Source organism: Cervus elaphus, chromosome 25 (genome assembly GCF_910594005.1).
Source record: "Cervus elaphus chromosome 25, mCerEla1.1, whole genome shotgun sequence".
Lineage (NCBI taxonomy): Eukaryota > Metazoa > Chordata > Mammalia > Artiodactyla > Cervidae > Cervus > Cervus elaphus.
The window spans coordinates 8,265,170-8,290,914 of NC_057839.1; the positions used below are offsets into that span (position 1 = coordinate 8,265,170).

General features: G+C 49.1%; 2 protein-coding genes across 3 annotated transcripts in view; both read left to right on the plus strand.

Annotated features, from left to right (window-relative positions):
- ERGIC1 (endoplasmic reticulum-golgi intermediate compartment 1) overlaps positions 1-8,703 on the plus strand; it is a 113,525-nt gene extending 104,822 nt beyond the window's left edge. Inside the window, exon 10 of the mRNA XM_043887099.1 lies at positions 6,814-8,703. Coding sequence (XP_043743034.1) covers positions 6,814-6,921 — 108 coding nt within the window. The 3' untranslated portion in view covers positions 6,922-8,703. The remainder of the gene's footprint in view (positions 1-6,813) is intronic.
- A 7,568-nt stretch (positions 8,704-16,271) lies between these two features.
- On the plus strand, positions 16,272-23,982 carry RPL26L1 (ribosomal protein L26 like 1). Of its 2 annotated transcripts, none has more exons than XM_043887100.1 (4): positions 16,272-16,395; positions 16,786-16,962; positions 22,793-22,933; positions 23,662-23,982. In XM_043887100.1, the coding sequence occupies exons 2-4, from the start codon at positions 16,795-16,797 to the stop codon at positions 23,788-23,790; spliced, it is 438 nt and encodes a 145-aa protein (XP_043743035.1). In that variant the 5' UTR covers positions 16,272-16,395; positions 16,786-16,794; the 3' UTR covers positions 23,791-23,982. The 2 variants fall into 2 exon arrangements, with proteins under 2 accessions (XP_043743035.1, XP_043743036.1); XM_043887101.1 differs by having other exon boundaries at positions 16,341-16,391.
- Positions 23,983-25,745: the final 1,763 nt, after the last annotated feature.

Genomic DNA, 25,745 nt, shown 5'->3' on the forward strand with positions numbered 1-25,745 from the left:
GGTCTAATTCACCTCTTTGTTACCCACATCTAGCACGGGACTTGGCCTGGCTATAGGTGCTCAGAAATATACAAGGGACAGCTGCTTAAAGAAGTGATCATAGAGCTGCACTTTCTAAGCAGCTACTGGGTACCAGGAAGTTTTACAGTCATCTCCTTTAATCCTACGAGGAGCCCTCCAAGGTAGATGGTATCATTCCTGCTTTATATGGAAATTAACTGAGGCCCAGAGAGGTAAAGAAGCTCTTCTGAGATCACACAGCCAGGATATAACAAGGCCAGGACTTCGTCCTCCAAACATGCCTCTGCCACACCCTTCCCCACCAGCTTGGGAGCCTTCAGTTTCCAAAACAGACTCCCAAGGATGTTCCAGCTACAGAGCCCCCAGAAGCCACGGAGCCCTTAATAAGACACCAGGATCATCTGATATAGTGACTTCTATCTTGGGAATCAAGAAGAAATATTATAGCAGGAAACAAGGCAATATTACGAGCATGTGTGGTAAAGTCATGGTCATGCCTGCGCAGACATAAGAAAACAGGCAGACTGTCCGTCTGAGACTGGTCAGCTGGCGATGTGCAGGTTTTCCTGCCTTTATCTGATTACTTTTCACTCATCTGTTGGGCACCTGCAAGGATTTTTCAATTGACACAAGGCTGTGGGTGCCTGGGGTGGGGGGCACATGGGATGGTTAAAAGAATAGAAACTGAGAGGAGATAACACTGAGAAGGTTTTCCATCTGAGACTGTGTGCTGGGAAGAGACCGGCTTGGCCGGACTGGTGCAGCAGCCGTTTCAGAGCCTCCGTTCTGTCGCACTTGGGCTTTCCTCAGTGTGTCTCTCTCTCTACACAGGCAGGGTACACACCTTGGCCCCCACGAGACAGTTTCCATTATCTGAGAAACAGAACAGAACCCAAAATTAGCAGCTAAGTTATTCAGGTCTGGAAATGGGTTTTTTAAAAAAAAAAAAAAAACAACCCTTCAGTTCTGGTCCTTTCGGGCATTTGAGCCAAGTTCGTTCTTCCAGAAGGTTGTGCACCAGGCACTGATTTCTCCAGCTGGGTCTGGAACAGAAACTCCTGGTACTTCTTTTCTCTGGCAGGTTCTGAGACAAGTAGGGAGCATGGGCTACGTTGCATAAACTAGACTTATGTTTACAGCCACACAGCTTCTTCATGAACTTCCCTGGCAGAGACTTCTTACCTCAGGGTATCTGATACGTGAGACTTAACAGAGCTAAGAAAACAAAATAGAAAGAAGCCGTCCATTCAAAAAAGAAGCCATCCATGCAGATGGGGACTGAGGGGAGCCTTCGGGTGGGGGAGAAGCGGGTGGAAGAAGTGAAGAAAAGCATGCCCTTTGTCGCCTCCCAGACCTGGGGGCTCATCCCCCTTGCCCACTTGGCATAGCTGTGTGACTGTGGGCAAGTCTTTCCCTCTCCAAACCTCTGCTTGCTCACGATGAGAAGGCGCTCAGCCCATTTGCCCCACCACTTGCCCCGATGGGGTGGGAAAGCAGAACAGTGCTATCCCGGTCCTGGCACGTAGCAGCTGCTGAACAGAGGGGGCGGTGACGGGGAGGGTTTGGGGTTTTTGGTTGTCTTGCTTTTGTGTTTTTGGCTTCACCACATGACATGTGGGATCTTAGTTCCCGGACCAGGGCTTGAACCCACACCCCCGGCAGTGGAAGCACCGAGTCTTAAGCACTGGGCTGCCAGGGAAGTCTCCAGGGTGGTGGGTATTGGGCAGCTGCAGCCGCTGTAAAAATGGCAAGGAAAGGGCCCCACTCTCTCCCGCCAGCCCCCGGGAATAAGGGGTGCAGGTGGGAGGTCCGGCAGGCGTGGCCCCATGGCTGCAGATCGCCAGACCCTCTCCTCCCCGACTGTACGCCCACCTCTCCCAGCTCCAGTCATCAGCGTCCCTTCTGCGACAGCCCCCACCTCTGTCAGCCACGGCCCCAGTGTTCTCATCCGAGGCTCCAGCCTGACTGCCGCCGCCGGCATCTGATGGGACTCTGATTCATTATTTATTTCCTCAGACTGTGCCTTTCCCCCGAGCCCTGCAAGCAGTGCTGACTGCAGGAGAAAAGTGAATGAACAGTTCCCGGGCACGTCCAGTGGAACCTCAGGCAGCTGGGCAGTGCCTCCTAGTGGACCCCATTCACAGATAAGAGAAACTGAGGCTCTGGGAGGTCCGCTGGCTTTCCCAGCCAGGGTCGCAGAGCTGGGAGCTGCCCCCAGGAATGCTGACTCCGGAGCCTGGTGGAACAACAGAGGGATTCAGGCCGCCAGCCAGTGTGGTTGGAACGTGTCCTCTTCATATTATAAGGCATCAAAAGCCATGAGTAAAATGTCAAGGGAACACACACACCCCTTCTTCTCAAGGTAGACGAGCTGACTTCATTCTCCCCACAGTGGAAGGGCGGGCAGCTGGGGGAGACACAGGGAGGAGGCATCAGCCTGAAAACAGAGGGGCATTATGGATGGCTTCTGATGGAAGCAAAGGAACGTGCGTCTCCCAGACCCACTGGGGCCACTGTACTGAACTGCCCTCGTCCCCGTTTCTGGAGCTGGGCCTGCTGAACGGAGCGGGCTCGCGTGTGCCGGCCAGGGTGGCCGCTCCCAGCTCAGCAGCCCCCCTCCCCCCTCCCCCCCCCCCCCCCCCCCCCCCGAGGTTGCTCCCCAGCCTCCAAGGTGGGAGATGCAGGAGGCCAAGGGAACAGGCAGTCAAGGGTGTGTGTGTGACACGGGCAAGCCCACAGCAGTCCTGTTTGCAAAAGTTAGGAAACAGGCTCAGGGAGCGATGGGGGCGGCCTCCAACATCCTGAGTCTGGTCCCCCAGCCCCTGGCCCACGCCCCGAAGTGTGAGTCCTCCTTGTCCCCTGGCTGGGGTCCTCCTCCTCCTCTCCTGGGACGTTTGTCCATTCATTCCCTCACTCCTTCTCTGCTCTTTCTCACTCCCTCCCTCCTGCACTCATGGACATGTCCTGAGCCCGTGCAGCCCCGGCTCTTCTGCTGTCTTCTCTGCCTGGGCGTTCAGGACAGCGAGCTTTAAGCCGTGGGGTTGGGGTAGGGCGTGGGGAGTTAAGGGGCGCCCCTTGCCTGGCCAAGCCTGGAAACAACCTCTGTGGTCTGCAGTGCTTTGCCCCTACGCGTCCTTCATGACATACGCTTCTTGCAAACCTGTTTGGGCCTCAACTACTCCATCTGTAGATTGGACCTTCAGAGGGCTTGGGACCTGAGTGACTCCTAAGAACCTGCTTGCAGTGCCTGGGACGCCCTCACTGCCCTGTCCTTCCATAAATTGCCTGTCCTCTGCTTAAAGAGCCAGGTAGAGAATGGCAATTTAGCCCCAAAGGCCTGCTCTGGGGAGTGAGTGGTATTTTATATGTTGTTCTTCTTAGACTGGGTCTCAGGCTTAGAAAGATCTCAGATCATAGCCGCAAGGTTGGAGCCTTCCAGTCAACTGGAAGTTGAGATGAGGTCCCATTTACTGACCACCTACTACATGCTAGGCACTCCAGAGGCATTGCCTGCAATACAATCACTGGCAAAGTAGGAATGGTTTGTCCACTTTTCAGACCAAAAAACTGGGGCCCGGGAAGGCTCTCTCATGCCCAGAGTTAAAATGTGACAGCCACGGAACCACCTGGCTTCTCGAGGCCAAGCTCTTCCTGCTGCCGTAATCAGGAATGTCGCCGCGGGCTCCTCAGTCCTCATCTCCCCATCTTGGCCGTGTACAGTGAGGAGGTTCACGCCTCCGACTCCACACTCAGAGGTCTGGTTCTCCTGGCTCTGCAGAGCAGCAGGCAGGGGAATCAAGTGTTGTGGACATGATTTGCTTCATTTTCCTTTGTATTCAGCTTGGGCCCTGTCCCCGCTCCCGGGTCAGGGAGATGCCAAGTCACCATCCTGCCTTCCATGAGGCCTTTATCTTGAGAGCTGAATCAGACTGCTAATGTGTGGTTGGTCATTTCCCCCCATCAGCCAGGTCTGCTGAAGCCGTCATCTTGCCACCAGCAAGGGAGGGCCCAAGTTGGAAGGCAGACAGACCATCTGGTGCAGCCTCAGAGCTGCATTTGCATTTCAGACATAGAAACCTCCTGGGGATGAGGGTCATGGATACGACTGACCACCCTCTAGGACAAGTCCAGACGTGGCAGGCCCCTGGCGCTGGGGGTTTCTGTGGCCACCATCTGTTGAAATCCAGGGAGCCCTTCAGCCTGGGAGCACCCCAAGACCCTCTTCTCACGACCCCTGCTTCGCCTCACACCAGTCACCCCCTGTGGATGTGAGGAGGTGGAGTGCTCAGGCAGGCCAAAGGCAGAATTAGGAAAGCGGGGAGCCGTGGCCACATCAGGCAGGCTGCTAGATTTCTTTCAGCTTTTGAGGACCGTCCCCTTGAAGATGCCACCGTCCCCTCAGTTGACTGGTGACCAGCACCTGAATAGACACCGGGTGGTGGGGACACAGGGCTGCAGCGTCCGTGGATGCCCACAGAGCCTGCCGAGCTCCCAGGGTCTCAGTTTCCCCGCAGCTCTGCGTTTTCTCCCGTGCCTCAGTGCACGTGTTGTCTCCCGCTCTGGGCCAGCCCCGTGAAAGGAGCTCAGTCTGGGTGCCAGGTGTATGTGAATCATCACACACACAGGCTCCAGAGCGTGCAGATGAATATAGATATGTGTGTGGGGTTAGTTTTTATTTTTTTATTATTTGCTCCATTGCACTTAAGTCACATTTTCCTATCCTCTGATCCAAGCTCTAAAAGCTTTTTGTGGTATAAAATTGCCCATCATCTGATCCACTCTACCGAAATAACCCAGCTTCCCTGCCGTCATCTTCCTTGAAAAGGGGCCCTGCGTCATGCTCTGAGGCGGGCGGGGAGAGGCCTTGCCCGCTGAAAACACTTCATAATAATCCCCCCAGTGCCCCCGTCCTCCTCTCTCCCTGGGGGGCTGCTCCGGTTTCTGGGGCTGTTATTATTGGAATGCCAGCTGCTTGCTTACAGCCCATCCATACAGACCCGCTCTGTCTGTCTGGGCCTCACAGGCCTCCGCTTAGCTCATCTGGTGGAAATATAATTTCAAAAATAAATGCTGGTGCGACGCACTCTTCCCTCTTGCCTCCGCTGTGTCTCCTGGCCTCGTTCACGTGGCACCGCAGGGCCCAGGGAGGCGCTGCTGTCTCCCAGACTCCTCCGGTGCTCAGCGGCAGGGGCCGGCAGGGCAGCCCAGCGCGGCTTCTTCTGAGTCCCGTGGTCACTTCCCTGCCCCTTAAATGTGGCCTGGGGGGAAAAGAGAGAGCTCGGTGGGCAGACAGACTCCGCGCTGCCATCCCCTTGCTGTGTGACCTTGGACAAACTCTCTCCCCCTCTGGACCCCGTGGGTACATGAGCGAAGAGGTGCCTCCCTCCAGGGCATACGGCATGATGGGTAACACTGCTTTTTATGAATGATTTAAGTATGTCTTTCCTAAAGGAGATCAGTCCTGGGTGTTCATTGGAAGGACTGATGTTGAAGCTGAAACTCCAATATTTTCGCCACCTCATGCGAAGAGTTGACTCATTGGAAAAGACTGTGATGCTGGGAGGGATTGAGGGCAGGAGGAGAAGGGGACGACAGAGGGTGAGATGGCTGGATGGCATCACCGACTCGATGGACATGGGTTTGGGTAGACTCTGGGACTTGGTGATGGACAGGGAGGCCTGGCGTGCTGTGATTCATGGGGTCACAAAGAGTCGGACATGACTGAGCGACTGAACTGAACTGAACTAAGTGTGTCTTTAGGGAAGAAGTACATTTAAAGTTTCCTTACAAATCTTTTAGGCACTTCGGTTTCTTTGCTAGCCCCAGAAAGCACTCACAGGTAGACCAGAACATTTTGAGGAGAATGTAGCATTATGTTGATGTGTCACAAGTAGGAGTCCTGTCAAGTTCAAAGCAAAGTGAGTAATTTGGTGAGGTGGGCTCTTCATACCTGGGAAGCAGCCAAGGGCCATGTTGAGAGTTTTGAACTCCAGTTTGACTCAGATGGTAAAGAATCTGCCTGCAATGCAGGAGACCGGGGTTCAAGCCCTGGGTCGGGGAGATCCCCTGGAAGAGGGCATGGCAACCCACTCCAGTATTCTTGCCTGGAGAATCCCATGGACAGAGGAGCCTGGTGGGCAACAGTCCATGGGGTTGTTACAAAAGGAGTTGGACACGACCAAGCGACTAACACTTTGACTTTGACTTTTCAACCACTAAATGCTGTGGCATTGGGTGAGTGACTGGCCCTGTGCCTCAGTTTCCATGGCTGCACAATAGTTGTAAGAACAGTGTTCCCTTCCTAGAGTTGTCTGGGGATTGAGTGAGGTGGAACACATCAGCATTTCAGGCCATGCCTGACCCAGAAAGGTGTTGTGTAAGTGCTGTCTGCTTCGTTGTAGTTCTTATCTTACATTGTGAATTGAGGAAGTACAGACATACAGGTGACATTCCTGACCATCCCCTTATGACAGCAGGGTTTTTTAAAATTATTTATTTGGCTGCTCTGGGTTTTAGTTGCTGCATGTGGGATCTAGTTCCCTGACCAGGGATCGAACCCCCTGCATTGCAAGGAAGGCGGATTCTTAACCATTGGACTGCCAGGGAAGTCCATTATTTTTATTATTGTTTTTGTTTGAGCCCTGGGTGTGTTCCACATTCCGCTGGTTACCATGGGGTGGTCATGACGGGTCAGAGCGTCAGTACTTGCTGAGCTCATCACCTCGTGATTTAGGGAGGTCTGGCCTGTTGCTCCCTTTCCCACTGACCTCTGACCATTCCCCCCACTTTCAGATCTGTGCCATCATTGGCGGGACCTTCACTGTGGCCGGCATTCTGGACTCGTGTATCTTCACAGCCTCGGAGGCCTGGAAGAAGATCCAGCTGGGCAAGATGCATTGATGACCTGCCCGGCCCCACGGCCAAGGACCCAGGGGACCAGCAGCCCTGCCTGCAGCACCCCGTCTCCGCCTGCCCTCTGTCTGGCTCAAGATCTGGCTGTGTCCCAAAGTGGGGGTGAGGGGAGGGAGGGGGTGGCTCCTGGGTTCGACGCTACCTCTTTTCCCCAAGTTTAATTTTAGATAAATTACACTGCCTGAAGTTGGGGCACCCCTTTATTTCCCTGAGGAGCCCCAAGACCAGAGACAGGGCGAGGACAGCTCGGGGACGCACTCGAGAGCTGCAGTCCCCTCCCTGTTGGGGGGAAAGCCCAGAATCCGTGCTGACCAGCTCGCGGCCAGGCTTTGACAATCTCGCAGCCCCCACTGTTTGGTCCCACTGGTCACTTGGGTTCTCTCCTGGGCAGGCAGCCTGCAGAACTGGGCCCCAGATTCTGGACCAGGCTGCCCAAAGGCACCTCCCACCTGGCTCCTTCAACAAAGTACGGTACTTCCCAGGCAGGCCTCTGAAATGTGGCGCCCTAGATGGAGCCCTCGCCTCTGCTCCATCCCTTCCTGCCTGACCTCGAGCCCAGGCCTCAAGGCCCTCTCTCCCACGCCTTTCTTTTCCTCCCGAGAAGCAGATGCCCAGTGGCAGGGCAGCAGCCTGCGTAGACTCAAGTCTGCCCACTGGTCACTGGGCGCTTGGCGACTTCGCCTTCCTCTCTTCATCTCGTTCCTCTGCACCCCCTGCCAATGTGCCTCAGCCCCCATGCTGTGTGGCCCAACATGGCTTGGTGGAGGGGCAGGCTGTGACTGGGAAGTCATCCTTTGAGGACTAGACATGGTTTGTGCATCGATGTCCAGATGGGAAGCATCATTTCCTGCGACCCTAAAGTAATCATGTCTTGGCCTCTCCCAGATGGCTGCCAGCGGTCCCAAAGCCTTAGGTGGGAGAAGCCAAGTGGACCAGCCCATCTCCCATCCTAGCACGTCCACCTTGGGCTCCCAAGGGCGCACAGCGCTTGGACCTCTCTGAACCCAGCTGTGGCCCGCCTGCCCCACCGAGCTCCCCATTGGCTGGCCACAGAGCAGCTCAGTCCTGGTTCCTGGGGCAGCTCCACTGTTTCCTCACTGGCTCCTGGGTGGGTCCCCACCCCCCTGCTCCCCCTTCTCCTTCCCCTTTAGTCTTGAAAGGGAGGGGCTATGGTCCAGGCACAAATTCCACCCAGGGAATTTTAGGTATGCCCCTCTGTCCCAGTGAGAGAGCCGCCCACTGTTTTCCATGTATATCAAGATTGTTTGCATACTTTTGTAATTAAGGGGAGTGTCCAGTAGAAGGCATTTTAAAATTATCTCTATGGATGGTTCAAGTCTCTGCCTTTTGTGATTTTTGGTTCTAGATTCCAATTAGAGAAGCTTCCCTTTGCATTTGAGTTGATGGATGTAAGTGTAAACTGTATTTGGTTATTTCTGGGATCTGTGGCCACTCAGATGGATTTTTTTTTTTTTTTTTTTTTTTGCATTCTCTTCCCCCGTTACAAAAGGAGTCCCTTGGGTGTGTGAATATGTGTGCCTGTACAGAGTGGGCAGGGCAGGCTGGGGAAGTGTGTGGCATGCACGTGAATTGAAATCCCACGTTGATGCATTTTAAAAAAAGATCCTTGAGGACATAGGGGATGTCAGTTTCCTATGGAAGAGACACCTCTGACTCATTCTTATAAGCAAAATCTCAAGGGAAAAAAAATGTTTTAGTTCTTTCCCCACTCGTTGGGTTCAAATAGATTAAAAGGCTGATTTTCAGAAATATTGCTGTGTGTTACTTTTGACTTGCTTATGGTTGGGTAGCCTGGAGGCTGGGATCGTAGTCAGAATGGAATTTCATTCTAGAGGAGAGAAGCTGGGAAATATGGGGAATATCTGTGAGCATGATCAGAAAGTCAGGAACCCTTGGATTCAGTCCTTCCTTTATTGAATCCCTACAGAATGGTCTGCAATTGGCTACTTTCTTTCCTCTTCTTTTTTTGAAAAATTTATTTTATTGAGGTATTTGAGCTTGATTTACTGCGCTGTGTTAACCTGATCTGCCTACTTTCCAGTTGCACAGCCCCAGGTCAGGTCCTTAACCTCAAGGCACTATTGCAGAATATAGTTTGTGCAAATAAATTATACTGGATCAGAACAAGCTCATGTATGCAGGGAGTGATACGTGGTAAATTTTCAAAAACAGTACTTGTTCCACGTAGGTATTCCCAGATCAAGTAAGGGAGAGCCCTCACCAGCTGTAAGAAAGGGACTTCCATGGACATTTGCCCTTCCGCTGCCCGGCGCTTCAGAGCCTTGTCTGCACGGACATGGGTTAGCATACCAGAGGTAATGTGAGAGCGCACCCGTCTGTAGGAAAGTCTTCGCTGACCCTCTCTGTTCTCTCTCTAACACTCTGTGTGATATCTGAATTGCTGTGACACTCGAAGCTCGTGATCAGGAGTACATGCCCACCGGCCGTCAGAGGCGTGGGCTTCCCAGATGGCACTAGTGGTGAAGAATCCCCCTGCCAGTGCAGGGGTCTCAAGAGATGCAGGTTCGATCCCTGGGTTGAAGATGCCCTGGAGTAGGAAATGGCAACTCACTCCAGTATTCTTGCCTGAAAAATTGCACAGACAGAGGAGCCTGGCGGGCTGTAGTCCATGGCTGCAGAGGCAGACACGACCCAGTGCACACACACGGAGATGTGTTCCCAGACCTGTTCGTGCCACTGCTCTTTGTGCTGTGGTGATGTGACTTCGTTAACCAGATTTAATTTCTGCAACAGTGCCTTGAGGTTAAGGACCTCAGTTAAGGACCTCAGCTAACCAGTGAAATATGATCGAAAAATGGAAGGATCTAGGAAAACTAAGCTGAATACTTTGGAGAGGCCTGGTAAAGGTGAGTGGCCACCCCCTCCTCAAAATGCTGCTGAACTCAGGGAATACCCTTGGGGTCCAGTGTTAGGACTCCATGCTCCTACTGCAGGGGTCATACAATTACCCTCTCCCCCTGCCAAAAAACCCCACCAAATTCATTGTGAAGAAGGTGACTGAAAAGGGTTGGGGGAGGACAGTCCTTGAGGATTCTGCATCCACATTGAAAATGTGTAAATTCTTATTCCATGGTAAAGAAAATGAAACCTGGAACCCTGGGATTGGTTTATGTAAGGACATGGTTTACAAAGGGAAGATAAAGGAGAACTCCAACAGAGGAAATGCAAAGTTCAATGAAAAGCTTTGCTCAGAGTCAAGAGATGGGCCCAATGTTTTTTGTTTTGTTTTGTTTTTAGCTTTTTATTTTATATTGGGGCTTCCCTGGTGGCTCAGATGGTAAAGAATCTGCCTGCAATGCAGGAGACCTGGGTTCGATCCCTGCGTTGGGAAGATCCCCTGGAGAAGGAAATGGCAATCCACTCCAGTATTCTTGCCTGGGAATTCCCGAGGACAAAGGAGCCTCTTGGGCTGTAGTGCCTGGGGTTGTGAAGAGTTGGACACAACTGAGCAACTAACACACGGCCAGTTAACAATCTTGTGATAGTTTCAGTGCACAGCAGAGGGACTCTGCCATACATACACACATATCCATTCTCCCCCAGACTCCCCTCCCATCCAGGCTGCCTCAGTGTTGAGCAGCAGTCCCTGTGGTACATAGTAACTCCTTGTTGGTTGTCCATTTTAAATATAGCAGTGTGTACATGTCATCCCAAACACCCTAACTATCCCCTCAGTTCAGTTCAGTCACTCAGTCGTGTCTGACTCTTTGTGACCCCATGAACCACAGCACACCAGGCCTCCCTGTCCATCACCAACTCCCAGAGTTTACCCAAACCCTTGTCCATTGAGTCGGTGATGCCATCCAACCATCTCATCTTCTGTCGTCCCCTTCTCCTGCCCTCAATCTTTCCCAGCATCAGAGTCTTTTCCAATGAGTCAGCTCTTCGCATGAGGTGGCCAAAGTATTGGAGTTTCAGCTTCAACATCAGTCCTTCCAATGAACACCCAGGACTGATCTCCTTTAGGATGGATGGGTTGGATTTCCTTGCAGTCCAAGGGACTCTCAAGAGTCTTCTCCAACTATCCCCTAGTAACCACAGATTCATTCTTTAAATCTGTGAGTCTGTTTCTGTTTTGTAAATAAGTTCATTTGTATCATTTCTTTTTAGAGTCTGCATATAAGGGATATCATGATATTTCTTGTTCTCTGACTTCACTCAGTATGATAGTCTCTGGTCCATCCGTGGACATGTTGCTGCAAATGTCATTATTACATTCTTTGAGTAATATTTCATTGTGTATATGTACCACATCTTTTTCCATTCTTCTGTCAATAGACACTTAGGTTGCTACTGTGTTTTGGCTGCCGATGCATTTTATGTTGATGAAAAACCTTTAAGGTAATGTGTGTCTGTGTGTGTGTGTGTGTGTGTATTTAAGCTGCTTGGCATGCTGGATCTTATTTCCACAACCAGGGATCAAACCCATTGCCCTTTGCAGTGGAAGCATGGAGTCTTCACCACTGGACTGCCAGGGAAGTGGCTGGTATCGTTTTTATGATTTCTGAACCAGTTCTTTCGGTTACCTAACCAAGTGCAGACTATAGTGTTTTCATGGGAGAGGATTTCTCAATCAGGGCTTATGATACAAACCCAGAGTGGGCTAGGTGATGGGTTGGGGGCTGTGGTGGTTCCGGCAGAAATCGATTCTCCTGGGGAGGTGATGCAGCTGCAGAAGAGGTGATGTGCTTCAGTGAGGCGCTCACCTGAGCTCACATGCTGAGCTCACGCTGCTTGGGGGCGGAGTGGAGCTGGGAAGCTTGGGGAGAAGTAGGCTGTTGCCGCGGGGCTTAGAAGTGGCAGCTGTGTAGTTAGGTTTTATAGCTAAACGTCACAAGCTTGTTTTTGGCTCTTGCCCAAAACAAATGGCAGGCCACTGGAAAGCCTGATCCCCTCTTAAGAAGCTGGTTCCTTAGCCGCTCCTGCAGACAGAAGCCAGTGTGACGGGCCTGTGAGGAGAACATTCACCCCAGATGCTCCCCTGCCCCGCCCCTCCCAGCAGTTGTCCTCTGTCAGTTCTGTGTGATGAGGTCATGCACTGTATTCTGACCAAAAGGAGTAATTTTTATCTCAGCTCTTGTAGTAATAGCTACCAGTGGTTGGGCAAGGAGTGCTGCCCTTCTTAATCCTCCCAGCGGTCCTACAAGGTGGCAGCTACCTCCTCCTTAAAGGAGAACCGAGACTTAGTAACTCATCTAGGTCACGCAGTTAGCACGTGGTGAAGCTGGAATTCAGACCCAGATTCGCACACCTCCAGGGTCATAAAGAATTGTACGGTTCTGCCTTACTACCCATAATCATCCCTGTCCAAAGAGTAAACTGCCTCCTCCCCCTAAATGGCCACCCACTCCAGTATTCTTGCCTGGAAAATCCCATGGACAGAGGAGCCTGGTAGGCTACAGTCCATGGGGTCAGAGAGAGTCGGACACGACTTTACTTTCACTTTCCCCCTTAAAAGAGGGGCTGGGATTGAAAGCGGTGAGGGCACTTTTGGGTTTCTCTTTTCTCCCTTTTAAACAGCCTGCAAAGGAAAGCTGAGTTGAACACTGGGGGACTTGATTTTTTTAAAAAATAGTTTGTATTAGAGCTGAGGTTGGTTTGTTTTTTTGGCAGCGGTGGGTCTCAGCTGTAGCACACTAGATCTTCAATCCTTTAGGTGCAGCATTCGGGGTCTAGTTCTCTGATCAAAGGTGGAACCCAGGCCTCCTGCGTTGGGAGCACAGAGTCTTAGCTACTGGATCACCAGGGAAATCCCATAGGGGGATCTTCTTCAGCAAAAATTTTAAACCCTTACAACATGATTTTAATTACACAAATAATACATGCTCCTAGCCCCACTGGAGGAAAAGCAGAAAAGAGCAAAAAGGGGAAAAAAAGGAAATTAAAGCCACCTGTTATACCTGAAACTAACACAACATTGTAAATAAACTATAACCCAATAAATTTTTTAAAGACAAAGAGTAAATAAAAGTAGGATTAAAAATAAAGTCACCCATAATGCCACTAATCAGGGATCATTTTTAATACTTTTGTGATGTTCTTCCATAAACAGAATGGAACCATGCTGTTAACATTATTTTGTAGTTTGCTCTTTTCCTCATGTAATAGACACCTTCCTATGTTAGTAACAATGGATATCCTCCTCATCATACTGGCTGCAAGATAGCAATAATGATATTAGCTATCTGATAGTGAATCATGCTTCCATCTCATTCAGAACCTGTTTCCTCACTTGTAAAAGGTACACTCTAAAGGGTTGTTTACTAGATTAAATAAGGTAATGTTTATAAAGCACAATGTCTGACAGTAAATGCTCAACATAATACAACAAGCTGTAACAATAATGGTTCTTGAAATTTCCTGGCAGTCCAGTGGTTAAGACTCCACACTTTAACTGCTGAAGGCCTGATCCCTGGTCAGGGAGCTACAATCCCATGAGCCGCATAAAGTGGCAAAAAAAAAAAAAAAAAAAAAGCCCTAAAAATTAAGCAAATTATTTCTACCATGTGTTAAGTGCTTACTTTGTGCCAGACATTGTGCTAAAGGTTCACAGACTCCTGACACCAGACCCATGAAGTGGGGACTCTTATTGTTCCCATTTGACAGATGAGGAAAGTGAGTGACCAAGAGGCTAAATATCTCACCCAAAGCTCCAGGGCCAGTAAGTGGTTGAGAGCCAAACCCAGGCAGTCAGAATCCAGGGCTCTCACACTTCTACACCACATTACTCTCTGCCTCGGAGACATAAAAATGTTCCCCTGGCATTCCCTCTGAGCCCGGCACTATGCTAGATCCTAGGGCTTTACACCAGTCTCTGTGCGTGTTTTCAAGGTAGGCATGAGGCAGGATCGTAACCATCTATCTATTAAATCTATTAAATTCTATTAAATCCTATTAGAACAGCAGAACCTCAGTCTCTTGTCATTTTATCTGGTGATGTCCCTTAATTCTATTGAGCCACAGGAGGCAGAGGCTTCCCAGGTGGCACTACGGGCCAATGCAAGAGACATAAGAGATGCCAGTTCGATCCCTGGGTGGAGGAGATCCCCTGGAGGAGGAAATGGCAACCCATTTCAGTATTCTTGCCTGGGAAATCCCATGGACAGGGAACCTGGTGGGCTGCAGTCCATGGGGTTGAAAAGAGTCAGACATGACTGAAGCAGAGGGCAGAGGGTGGGGATAAGGAAATGGCCCCCCTCTCTGGTTGACAGTGAGTATATCTTGGTAATCTTGGGTTGTAATTATCTACCCTCACATGGTTGCCCCTCACCAGTGAGGCCCTGCTCTCCTTGGGAGCAGGGACCAGATATCACTCCTTCCCATATCTCTTTGCTCTAGCCCTAAACCTGTGCCTCCATGTAGGTACCACATACATGGCAAATAAATTAATGAGCAAATGGATGCATGTGTGGGTAAATGAATGAATGTGATAGAGAGATAACGAATGAGCCAAGAAGGGGCCAGTGAGCAAGTGAATGAATGAATGTATGAATGAACAACTTCTTGGGTGCTTTGGTCTGATGAACACTGTAAGGGCTACTCTGAAAACTCTATGACCATCTATGTGCAGTCAGTCATAACGGCATTTGCTCCCGCCTTGCCCATAGGAAGTGACTTCCTTTTTACCCCCACCTTAATTGAGATATAATTGAACTATAACATTATGAAAGCTTAAGAGGTACTGTGTGTTAACTTGATATACCCACATATTGCATCATGATGACCACAGCATTAGTTAACACCTCCAACACCACACATAATTGTGTGTGTGTGTCTACCAGGAGTGGAAGGAGGAGCTCCAGCACAACCAGGCAGGGCAAGGTGGGCACAAGGTGGGCAGGGGTGGGTGGGCCCAGGGCAATGGCTCCAAACCCGCAGGGTCACTAGTTGGAAGAATCCTGGCTGTGCTACCGAGTTTTTTAAGACTCACAGAATTTAAAAAGGGAGAGCGAGCACAGCTTCAGTCGGCACGCGCACTGCACGTGTTTAGATGAAACAGAAAGCTTACAGTCTGCGTCACTGGGAGTCAGTGGCACAAGTCTGATTCTGGTGTGGCCTGCCCTTAGGGCCATTGTGGAGCAAGGCCCACAGAGAGGCCTCTCCTCTCTAGGAATAATCTCTCTGCCTGCATGCTCAGCCCTGTCCGACTCTTCACAACCCCATGGACCGTAGCCCACCAGGCTACTCTGTCCATTGGATTCTCCAGGCAAAATACTGGAGTGGGTTGCCATTTCCTCCTCCAGGGGAATCTTCCTGACCCAGGGATCAAACCCATGTCTCCTGTGTCTCCTGCATTGGCAGGCAGATTATTTTACCACTGAGCTACCTGAGAAGCCCTTAGGAATAATAGCTGGTTGTAATTGAGTGCTATGTGCCAGACACTGTTCTGAACACACGAAACCAGATTAACACACTTAGTCTTCATAACAATTCAACTAGTCATCTACTTAAGATCATCCCCATTTCACAGATAAGGAAACAGGCTCAGAAACAGAGACATCCCCTAAGGTTCAGCAACTTGAAGAGCCACTTGAGTTCATGTGTCATTCTACAACCCCAGCTTTTCTAAATTGGGCTAAAAGACTGGGGGGAAGTTTTGCAAAAACAAATGGTTGGTTTGTAATGTCCCTCAAAGAGTGGGGCACCTCAAAGTCTTTTGTGAGGGGGAGTGCTTGCTCTTAATTCAGAGCCCCTGACCCCGACCTAATACTGTCTGATTTTGTAGGGCTGTGGTGAAACATGAAAATTTGCTTTTTGAACAGACTTCTCAGTGACTGTGAAGAAGCAAGTCAGCCAATTGCATTTAAAGCACCACAATGTTTAACCACCCCGATCATATGCCTAAACAACCTGTGAGGAGGCTAACAGGGGCAAAGAGTTTTGAGTAGGAAAGAGACTATTAATAATGTACCTTTAAAAAGAACAGGTGGCTTCCACGGTTGCTCAGCTATACAAAATCTGCCCCTGCAATGCGGAAGACCCAGGTTCGATCGCTGGGTCGGGAAGATCCCCTGGAGAAAGGCGTGGTAACACATTCCTGTGTTCTTGCCTGGAGAATCCCCACGGACAGAGGAGCCTGGTGGGCTACAGTCCATGGGGTCACTAAGATTAAGACACGACCGAGCGACCAAAACACACATCAAGAGAACATCAACAAGGCCTTATTGCAAGCCCTACAAAATGCCCTTTCTCCCGGGCAGCACCAAGTCACCGGGTCCCCGGGCCTGATCTCCGGCGCCGCCCGGCCACCCAGGGTCCCTGGAAACGAGCCACTGCGATCCCACCCCAGGCCTCAGGGGGCGCTATTCAGGTTCGTTCTGATGGGAATGGAGCATTGTTTTCTTTCTGCGCTTGCGCAGCAAGGAAGTCTCACTTCCGTCTCTACGCGCGCACCGTCTGAACTCGGCGGTCGCTCGGTAGGTGAGTGGAGCTGGTGAATTCTCCGGCTACGAAGCCCTCCGCTCCACTGGACTCCTTCCCGCCTGCCCGGGGGTCTACCCGCCGCCTTGGAGATCTCTCTGCGTGACCCCCAACCGTGCATTCTTTTGCGGTCTGAGCCCTCGCCCCTCAGTCTCAAGGCCCCAGTGCCGCCCCCTCCCCACTCCCGTTTAGTTAAGCATGCGCCCTCCACGCTCGTCTTGCTCTGTGTAACACCCAGACCTTTCATATCCTTCGCTTTCCTCCCTCAGTCTCCTGCCGAGGCCACCTCCTTAGAACCCCTGGGCGGGGATGTAGCGAAGTGTCCCGGATGGAGAGAAGGCCCTGGTACCCCACCAAGCGTCCCTTCGCTCCCTCTGCCTCTGTCTGCAGGCGAACACCATGAAGTTCAACCCCTTCGTGACCTCGGACCGGAGCAAAAACCGCAAACGTCACTTCAATGCCCCCTCCCACGTGCGCAGGAAAATCATGTCGTCTCCACTCTCCAAGGAGCTGCGACAGAAGTACAACGTCCGCTCCATGCCCATCCGCAAGGACGACGAGGTCCAGGTACTTGTCTCCCGGGCACTAGTTACCCACCTGCGTGGCGCTCGGGCGCCGCCTTTGACGGAGAGTGTCAACAGTGCCTGGACGTGTGGAGGAGTCAGAGACTCACACGCCCTCAGGACCGGGGCAGATGATGTGACCCTGCAGGGGGCTGGAGTTGGGGCCCAGAGTCACCAGAGAGCGCCTGCCCAGCTTAATTTAGAGCATTCCAACTCAATTCTTTAATAATAATAATTTGAGAAGTTTTGCTTTGCTTTCTTTTTTTAGTCCAGAGGTTGCTAGTTCCCAGACACTGCTCAGGGCAGATCTTTGCAGGGGAAGGTGTTGGAATAAGAGTAAGGTTTTGGCAATATTGGGTTTAGTGGAAGCTGAACATTTGATGGTGCTGGATTTGGCAGGGAGAATGGTGAAGCAACAGCAAATCAGAGACGTGAAATTTTGAGAAAGTATAAGCTGTCTGTTCTCTGACTGGGGCTTAGAATGTGTAGTAGAGAAGGCGAAGTGAAGGTGAGTAAGATAGATTGGAGCTGTATTTACACCTTGAAGGAATAGGTATTGAGCACTTACCAGACCAGGCACCATTCCCTAGAACTGTAATGGTGAACAACATCCACACGGTCCCTGTTGCAGTAGGGCTCACGTTTGAGAACGGGGGTTTCCCGACCTCCACACTGTTGCCCTCTTGGGCTGGGTAGTTCTTTGTTGTGGTGAGCTCTCCTGTGCACTGTGGGATATCTGGCGGCACCCCCGGCTCCCTCCACGCACTGTGGGATGTCTGGCGGCACCCCCGGCTCCCCCCACGCACTGTGGGATGTCTGGCGGCACCCCCGGCTCCCCCCACGCACTGTGGGATGTCTGGCGGCACCCCCGGCTCCCCCCACGCACTGTGGGATGTCTGGCGGCACCCCCGGCTCCCTCCACGCACTGTGGGATGTCTGGCGGCACCCCCGCTCCCTCCACTCACTGTGGGATGTCTGGCGGCACCCCCGGCTTCCTCCACGCACTGTGGGATGTCTGGCGGCACCCCCGGCTTCCTCCACGCACTGTGGGATGTCTGGCGGCACCCCCGGCTTCGCCCACTAGGTACCAGTAGCAGCTCCGCACAGTTAGGGTAACCAGGACTGTCAGTGTTTCCAGGTATTGTTCCTGGGGGTAAAATTCACCTCTGACAACCTCCCCCAACTGAGAACCATTATTTTAGAGAACAAAGTAAGGAATTTAGTGTATCTCTAGGGGACTGGGACTTGGACCGTTTGAGGAGGAAAAGATCGGAAGCAGGAGATAAGTTAGGTTGAGAATGTAACAGGAATAGAGTGGAAAAAATAATTTGGAAGTATGGTTCAGCCTCTTTTCTGAATCCTTGCCATCAGACATGTTCTAGAATGGGGGAATTGCAAATGCCTATAGGTGCTAGTTAGGGATACGCAGACTCTTCAGTTGTTGTCAGATTCTTCAGTTTTGTGAGACCTGGAAAACCTGGATTCCTTGTTTTATAGAAACTGCTTTTGGCTGAGATCACCAAAAACCTCTTTATGACTAAATTCAGTGGTCCCATCTTCGTCTCACAGTCCTTGACTTTTTCAGCAGCATTTGGCATGGGTGGCATCACCTTGCTTCTTGAAATAGTCTCTCTCTTTAGCTTCTGTGACACTTCAAGCTCACAGTTTACTTCCAACTTCCCAGCCTCCATTGCTGGTTAGTTCTCCTCTGTCTGATCCCTAAATGCTAGAGTTTGTCAGGGCCTGCACCTGGTCTTCCATTGGCTGGCCTACATTGTCTACCAAGGTGGTAATACTTATACCTAGAGTTTTAAATATCTGCTCTATGCTAACACCTTCCTCCTTTATATCCTGGTTCAAACCACTTTTCTGACCAGAGACCTAAGATCTAACTGCCTGCTGAACATCTTTATTTGAATATCTCACAGACATCTCAATCTTCTTATGCATGAAATCCTGACATTCTCACTGCCTCTAAAATCTGATTCTCCTCCCATCTTTCACACCTCAATAAGTGATGCTCTATCTCCCCACCTGTATATACCATAAACCTTTAAGTTATTCTTAACTTTCCCTAACCCCTTTCTTCTGTCACTATGTCTTGTTGATTTTACTTTCAAAATAAGTCTTAAATCTGAAACTTCTTTATATTTCCATTTTAGTTCAAAGCATCTTCACTCCACTCTTACCCTAATCCATTCTATACAGATGGCATTATTTGCAAATCAGACCCTACTTAAAACCTGTCAGTGGTGCTTGATGTGCTAACTGTTACATCTAAATCATTGATAAGGCTCCAGTGATCCAGTCCAGGCCTAACTCTCCAGCCTCATCTCACTTTATAAGCCCCCCACTCGCACTGTGCATCAAACCCATCAGTCCTTTCGGGTCCGTAGAACGCGCCCTCTGTCTGGAGTGCTCTCCTCCCCATTGCCTAACTCCTCACTTTGCAGGTCTTACATCTCAGTATCTTCCCATGTGCCCTGTTCATGGGTCATATATTTGTATGTTTACCTCTTAACTGCTTACTGCTCATCAGACCAAGCTCCCTGAGGCCAGAGAACTTTTCTGACCTCAGTGCAGAGCCTGGCACAGCAGGGGCACAATCAGTATTTATTAAACGGATGAAAACGATTGGATGGAATTGGAACATGAGATAAAAGGGGGCATGAACTGTTTCCTTTTTAGATATGAACACAATGAAACTCAGGTAAAATAATAAAGAATAATACAGAAAATGAGTGTCCAGGCCAGGAATACAGGTCTCTTAACTCTAGAGGTCATACAGGGTGAGCATGTCTCCAGTCAAGAAAGTAAAATAGTCCAAGTAGGTTTGTTAAAACTGCCTTTTCTCTTGGTATCTTCTAAGTCTCACCTGCCCCTTTCTCTGAGTAGCTGAGTCTTCCTCCTACTTTACAGAGGGAATTAAAACTACCATCTAGGAACTTCCAGAGCTCCTGGCTCCACACCTTCTGGCTTAATACCTGCATTTCCACCCCTCCTGTCTTCATTCTCTCCTGTTATAAATCCCGTTTCTATCTAAAGCTCTCCCTCTGCCGCTGAATGTGACATCCACCACTCTCTTCTCCCCTCTTCAGATCCTTCTATCCAGTATCTCCTTTCTCTACAGCTTCCTTACCTTTTCCTCCATACTTGTTCATTTAGACACAGTAATGTTTCCCCTTCTTAAATAATAAAAAATTATCCCTTAACCTCACAACCCCGTAGAGCACATGTCCTCTTTCCGATCCTCTTCAGATCCAAGCTCCTTGGGCCAGTCTTTTCATCTTCATCTTTCACCTCTGGTAAATTCACGGCCTTACCATAAACAACTTTCATCCCTCTGCTCCACCAAAAGCACTGTAGCCACGACCACCAGTGACCAGCTTGTTGTCATCTGTTGCTTTATCCTTCCAGTTCTTTTGGTTTGACTGTTCCACAGCATCTGACCTTCTCTTCGCTCCTGTAACACCATACTCCCTGGTCTCCGTTTATTCGTTTATGGTTTATGTTTCATTGCTATGTGGGCTTTTCTCTAGCTGTGGCGAGCAGGGACGGCTCTCCAGTTTCAGTAGGTGGGCCTCATTGTGGTGGCTTCTCTTGTTGCAGAGCATGGGCTCCAGGTGCAAGGGCCACAGGCTTAATGGCTCCGTGGCACGTGCGATCTTCCCAAATCAGCGATTGAACCTGTGTCTCTTGCATTGCCAGGCGGATTCTTTACCCATGAGCCACCAGGGAAACTCCCTGGTTTCCCATTCTTTCAGACCACTTGAGTCTCTTGTAAACCCTTCCAAAACGTTGGCTTTTCTTGGATTTCTACATTCTGCCCTTGTCTCACACCAGCAGTTCCCTGAGTAAAATCAGGCTTTGCGTTGCCATCTCTGCGGATGACTCTCAGGTCCTTGTTGCCAGCCCAGTGGGCCTTCCCGCCGTGTATGGAATCTCATGTCCATGCCTCTGGGAGAGGCACACCCATACATCCAGGTGCACACCTGGACCCTGGATGTCATCCTCGCCTTGTCCCCGCACCTTTCAGTCCATTGACTGAGTCTTATCCCATCTCCTTCATCACTAGGTCTAGTGTTTAATCTACTTTTTATCACAGGTATGTTCCCTTGACTCCTTTTTAACATCTGTCTTTAGTCGTGATGATAGTTAAGAGGGCCTTTTCGCAGACTTTCCACACTAGGGTCTCTGGTCATGCGGTCCGTGATGGATTTACAGTGAGGCGTGCAAGGCTGTTCCCTTTGCAGCCTGAAAATCACCTTGGTAAGCTGGACAATGTAGGTAGACATTTAAGGAGTATTGAGATTCTCCATTTCTTTACATGTGGTATTTTCTCTATGCTTATGTGGCTGCTGTTTAATAGGCTCGTGCCTTTAGGAAAACCATAATCTAGTTGATTTTTAGAATAGAATTGGAGTATGAACAGATGTTTAGTGTGTGAAAATAGCCCACAATGTTTTATTTTTATTTATTTATTTTTCATTTATTTTTATTAGTTGGAGGCTAATTACTTTACAATATTGTAGTGGTTTCTGCCATACATTGACATGAATCAGCCATGGATTTACATGTGTTCCCCATCCCGATCCCCCCTCCCACCTCCCTCCCCATCCCATCCCTCTGGGTCTTCCCAGTGCACCAGCCCCGAGCAATTGTCTCATGCATCCAACCTGGGCTGGTGATCTATTTCACCCTTGATGGTATACTTGTTTCAATGCTATTCTCACAGAACATCCCACCCTTGCCTTCTCCCACAGAGTCCCAAAGTCTGTTCTGTACATCTGTGTTTCTTTTTCTGTTTTGCATATAGGGTTAGCATTACCATCTTTTAAAATTCCATATATATGCGTTAGTATACTGTATTGGTGTTTATCTTTCTGGCTTACTTCACTCTGTATAATGGGCTCCAGTTTCATCCATCTCATTAGAACTGATTCAAATGAATTCTTTTTAATGGCTCAGTAATATTCCATGGTGCATATGTACCACAGCTTCCTTATCCATTCATCTGCTGATAGACATCTAGGTTGCTTCCATGTCCTGGCTATTATAAACAGTGCTGCGATGAACATCGGGGTGCACGTGTCTCTTTCAGATCTGGTTTCCTCAGTGTGTATGCCCAGGAGTGGGATTGCTGGGTCATATGGCAATTCTATTTCCAGTTTTAGCCCACAGTGTTTTAATTTGACATTTTAATTTTTTTATGATGATAAAATATTTTTGTTAATTGTAGAAATCTTGAAATGTAGACTAATATAAATTAAGAATTCTACTTCCTGCCTAATGGCAACCATTATTGACATTGGGATATATTTTCATCTTGTGTATACCATATATATGAAGCATATATACACAAGATTCAGACTGTATTGTGTTTAGCTTTGTACTCTTTTTTTCTCTAAAGGTCATATCTTGAAAATTTCCCTAGGTCATAAATTATTTTTTGAAAACATGGGCTTTAGATGGTTGCATGAGAATCTCAATATAATTTCTTTCTTTCTTTTTAAACTGAAGTGTAGTTGATTTACAATGTTGTGTTAGTTTTATTCTCAGGACTAGTTGTGTGATGACCATCCTACTTCAAGGAATGTTTTGTTTAGGTAAGAGAAGAAAAAAATCCAGGTGAAGAACCTCCACCTGACTTAGAATAATAACACAGAGCAGATTTATACCAGGGGGGAAAAAAGGCTGATTTTGACTGCCAAGATTAATCTGTTTTTTGTGCAAAAAGTTTCATTGTTCGCCTGTATGTTCCTGATCATTAGTTTCCTCACTGTGATATTCAAGCATTAGAAATGGGGAGAATTGACTTTTGTGTTTTCTCTTAGGTGGTTCGAGGACACTACAAAGGTCAGCAAATTGGCAAGGTAGTCCAGGTGTATAGAAAGAAATACGTCATCTACATTGAACGGGTGCAGCGTGAGAAGGCTAATGGCACAACTGTCCACGTGGGCATTCACCCAAGCAAGGTATGGCCCGGGGCCACACAGTGGTAGTGGCTGTGTACCCCAGCATCCCTGCTGGAGTTGCTGGATATCAGCATTGCCTACACAGGCAGATGAGATAAGGACTTCAGAGGCAGTTCGGGCAGGCTTGGTTGGTTCACTGGCTAGGGGTAGCATCAAGGATCCAGATTCTTTTATTGTGTGTTCTGTCATTCTTGGTGATGGCCCATCTGCAAGCTGGTAGCAAGAGTGTTGCAGGCAGGACTTCCCCACGAGGGAGTATGCAGAGGGACTAGAGAGAACACCTCTTCCTTCAGCCCTCACTCCCAACTAGTGGAATTGACCGTTCCTCTCTTCAACTCCCAGCTTACACACTGTAGAGTCTCTCCTCCAGAGTTTCAGAACTTTAAGGGCCGAATGGTTGGGTCTCACTCACCTCTGTGATTTCTATATCGCCTAGTAGCTGGTGAGAATGCAGTATTTTTAAAAACATTGCATTTTGCCAGCCAAGGGATGATAGACAAACCATCCATGTTGATAGTATAATCTTCTACAACCTGAATGATCTTTGTATCACTGAACGATGTAAATGGTCCCTAGACCCACAGGAGTTAGGGGTAGGAGGATGGGTAGCAGAAGAAGGAACCCAAGCTGCTATCGTTGAGGGAAGATCCGCTGTGTGAGATAATTATGGTTTTAAGTCCTTTCCCCTTAAAAAAAATCAAGATCTGTTTGTTTTCTCATCCTAACAGGTGGTCATCACCAGGCTAAAACTGGACAAAGATCGGAAGAAAATTCTTGAACGCAAAGCCAAATCTCGACAGGTTGGGAAAGAGAAAGGAAAATATAAGGAGGAACTTATTGAGAAAATGCAGGAATGAATATACCCTGTTGCACAACTGTCGTTTATCCGTAGGTTTTTTGCCTGGCGTGTAGTCCTTTAAAACTTTTGAAGATGTCTCTCTCTGGAGTATTTTATTTCCTTTCTGTTTTGTTATTATTATTTATGTGGCTCTGTAAATCCACTTCTGCTGTTTTGATTAATAATTTTATGAATAAAAATTGGAAATGCTTTCTTGTTCCGATTGGTATTTATTGCTTTATAGGTAAAATCCATCTTAATTCTCCGTTCCCCAACCTTTAATCTACAGAGAGCAGCACAGCAGCAGCTGTGAGTTAAGACGGCCCTGCCCCTGCTTAGACCCTCATGCTGACGGGGTGGGCAGGACAGGGCTCTGTTCTGACGCAGAGGTCCGCCCTGCTCGGCGGAAGTCAGGATCGGCCTGGCAGGCCCCAGGCCCCACCGAGAGCAGCGCTGCTCAGCGCTCCCACTGTGGCCTGCCAGGCTGCCCTCTGGCCAGCTCCCTCTCCTCCACACCCTAACCAACCCAGGGACGTGGCGCTCCCGCACCCGGCTGCCCTGCCCAAGTCATGACGTCGCTGGTGCTATTTCCGTGTGACTGAAATGCCCTCTCCTGAAGATGATTCAGAAGATTGATGGCCTATAGGCAAGGCTTGACTTGGTTCACAGATTTTTTTTTTGTCCTATTGTTTTCATAACTTTAAAAATTAATTTCCAACATACGTAATGAGAGCACAGAGAAATCCAGACCTTTTGCTTCATTTGGCTGTATGAGGCCCTCAGCCTGCACAGCATCAGTGTGTGGAGATGGGACTCTTCCTGTCCTCACTGGACTCCAATCTAACTTCTAGTCATTCCTTAAGATTAGCTTCAGAGCCACATCTAAAATCCTCCCTTGCCCCTGTGGTAAACAGTCTATTGATTAATGCATCAAACAGCCTTTATGGCTCTCTAGTAACACTGGGTTTATCTGACACTGATGTTTCTTAATACATGTTGACTGATTCCATTCTTTTCCATTTTGACTGCTGCAGAAAATGAGTTTAGGTTAATTGCCCAAATCCCAGAGAGTGTAAGAGAGAGAGCTAGGATTTGAATCCAGGCCTCAGTGCATCAATGGACATTGACCTCCTGCGTCAGTCCCCTCTGGTATTCCTCCCTCTACTCCTGTCAACCCTTTATCAGAGTCTGATAAGAGCCTAGACGTACGGAACAGAAGAATTTATGTGTTTGTATCAAATAGTGCTATAGTGGGAACAGCACTGTCAGCAGCCATCAAGTGCCAATTGGAGCTCTGCCACTGGATGGTCAGAGGCCTTTGAGCAAGCTGCTCATCTCAGCTTCCATTTTCTCAGTAGAAGACGTCAGTCGCTCAATTGTGTCCGACTCTGTGACCCCATGGGCTGTAGCCCACCAGGTTCCTCTGCCCATGGAATTCTCCAGGCAAGAATACTGGAGTGGGTAGCCATTCCCTTCTCCAGGGGACCCTCCCCACCCAGGGATCAAATCCAGGTCTCCTGCATTGCAGGCAGATTCTTTACTGTCAGAGCCAAAAGAAGATAATACTTGCACTGCCTTCCTGTCTCATGGAAAATGCAGAAATAAAATGCCAGGATCAAATGGGCTATTTTGGAGCAGACTTTGAAAGTATGAGTGTATAAATTCTAATATTGCTATTATTATTCAGTATTTCCAATTCTAACATTCATCTTGCACTCAAAAAAGTAATGATTTTTCACAGAAGATCAATAAGATCACAAACCACAACTCAATATGCATGTTCTGACTGCAGCATTGATTTAAGAGTGAGCAGAATGATACCAGCTCTGGAGTCAGATGAATCAAGTCCTGTTCTGGTCTATGGACAGCCCTTTTTATGAGCCTCTGTTTCCCTATTTTATGTAAGAAGCTAGAAACACTGATCTTCAAGACTGAAAATTAAAGTAGCGGTCCACCAGGCCGCCCTGATTTTAG

What these genes read in the sequence shown, in the direction of transcription:
- RPL26L1 (XM_043887100.1), top strand. Translation starts at nt 16,795, where the DNA reads ATGAAGTTCAACCCCTTCGTGACCTCGGACCGGAGCAAAAACCGCAAA. An exon ending in GCAAGGACGACGAGGTCCAG is followed by an intron (nt 16,963 to 22,792) that starts GTACTTGTCTCC and finishes GTTTTCTCTTAG; the next exon opens with GTGGTTCGAGGACACTACAA. An exon ending in TGGGCATTCACCCAAGCAAG is followed by an intron (nt 22,934 to 23,661) that starts GTATGGCCCGGG and finishes TCATCCTAACAG; the next exon opens with GTGGTCATCACCAGGCTAAA.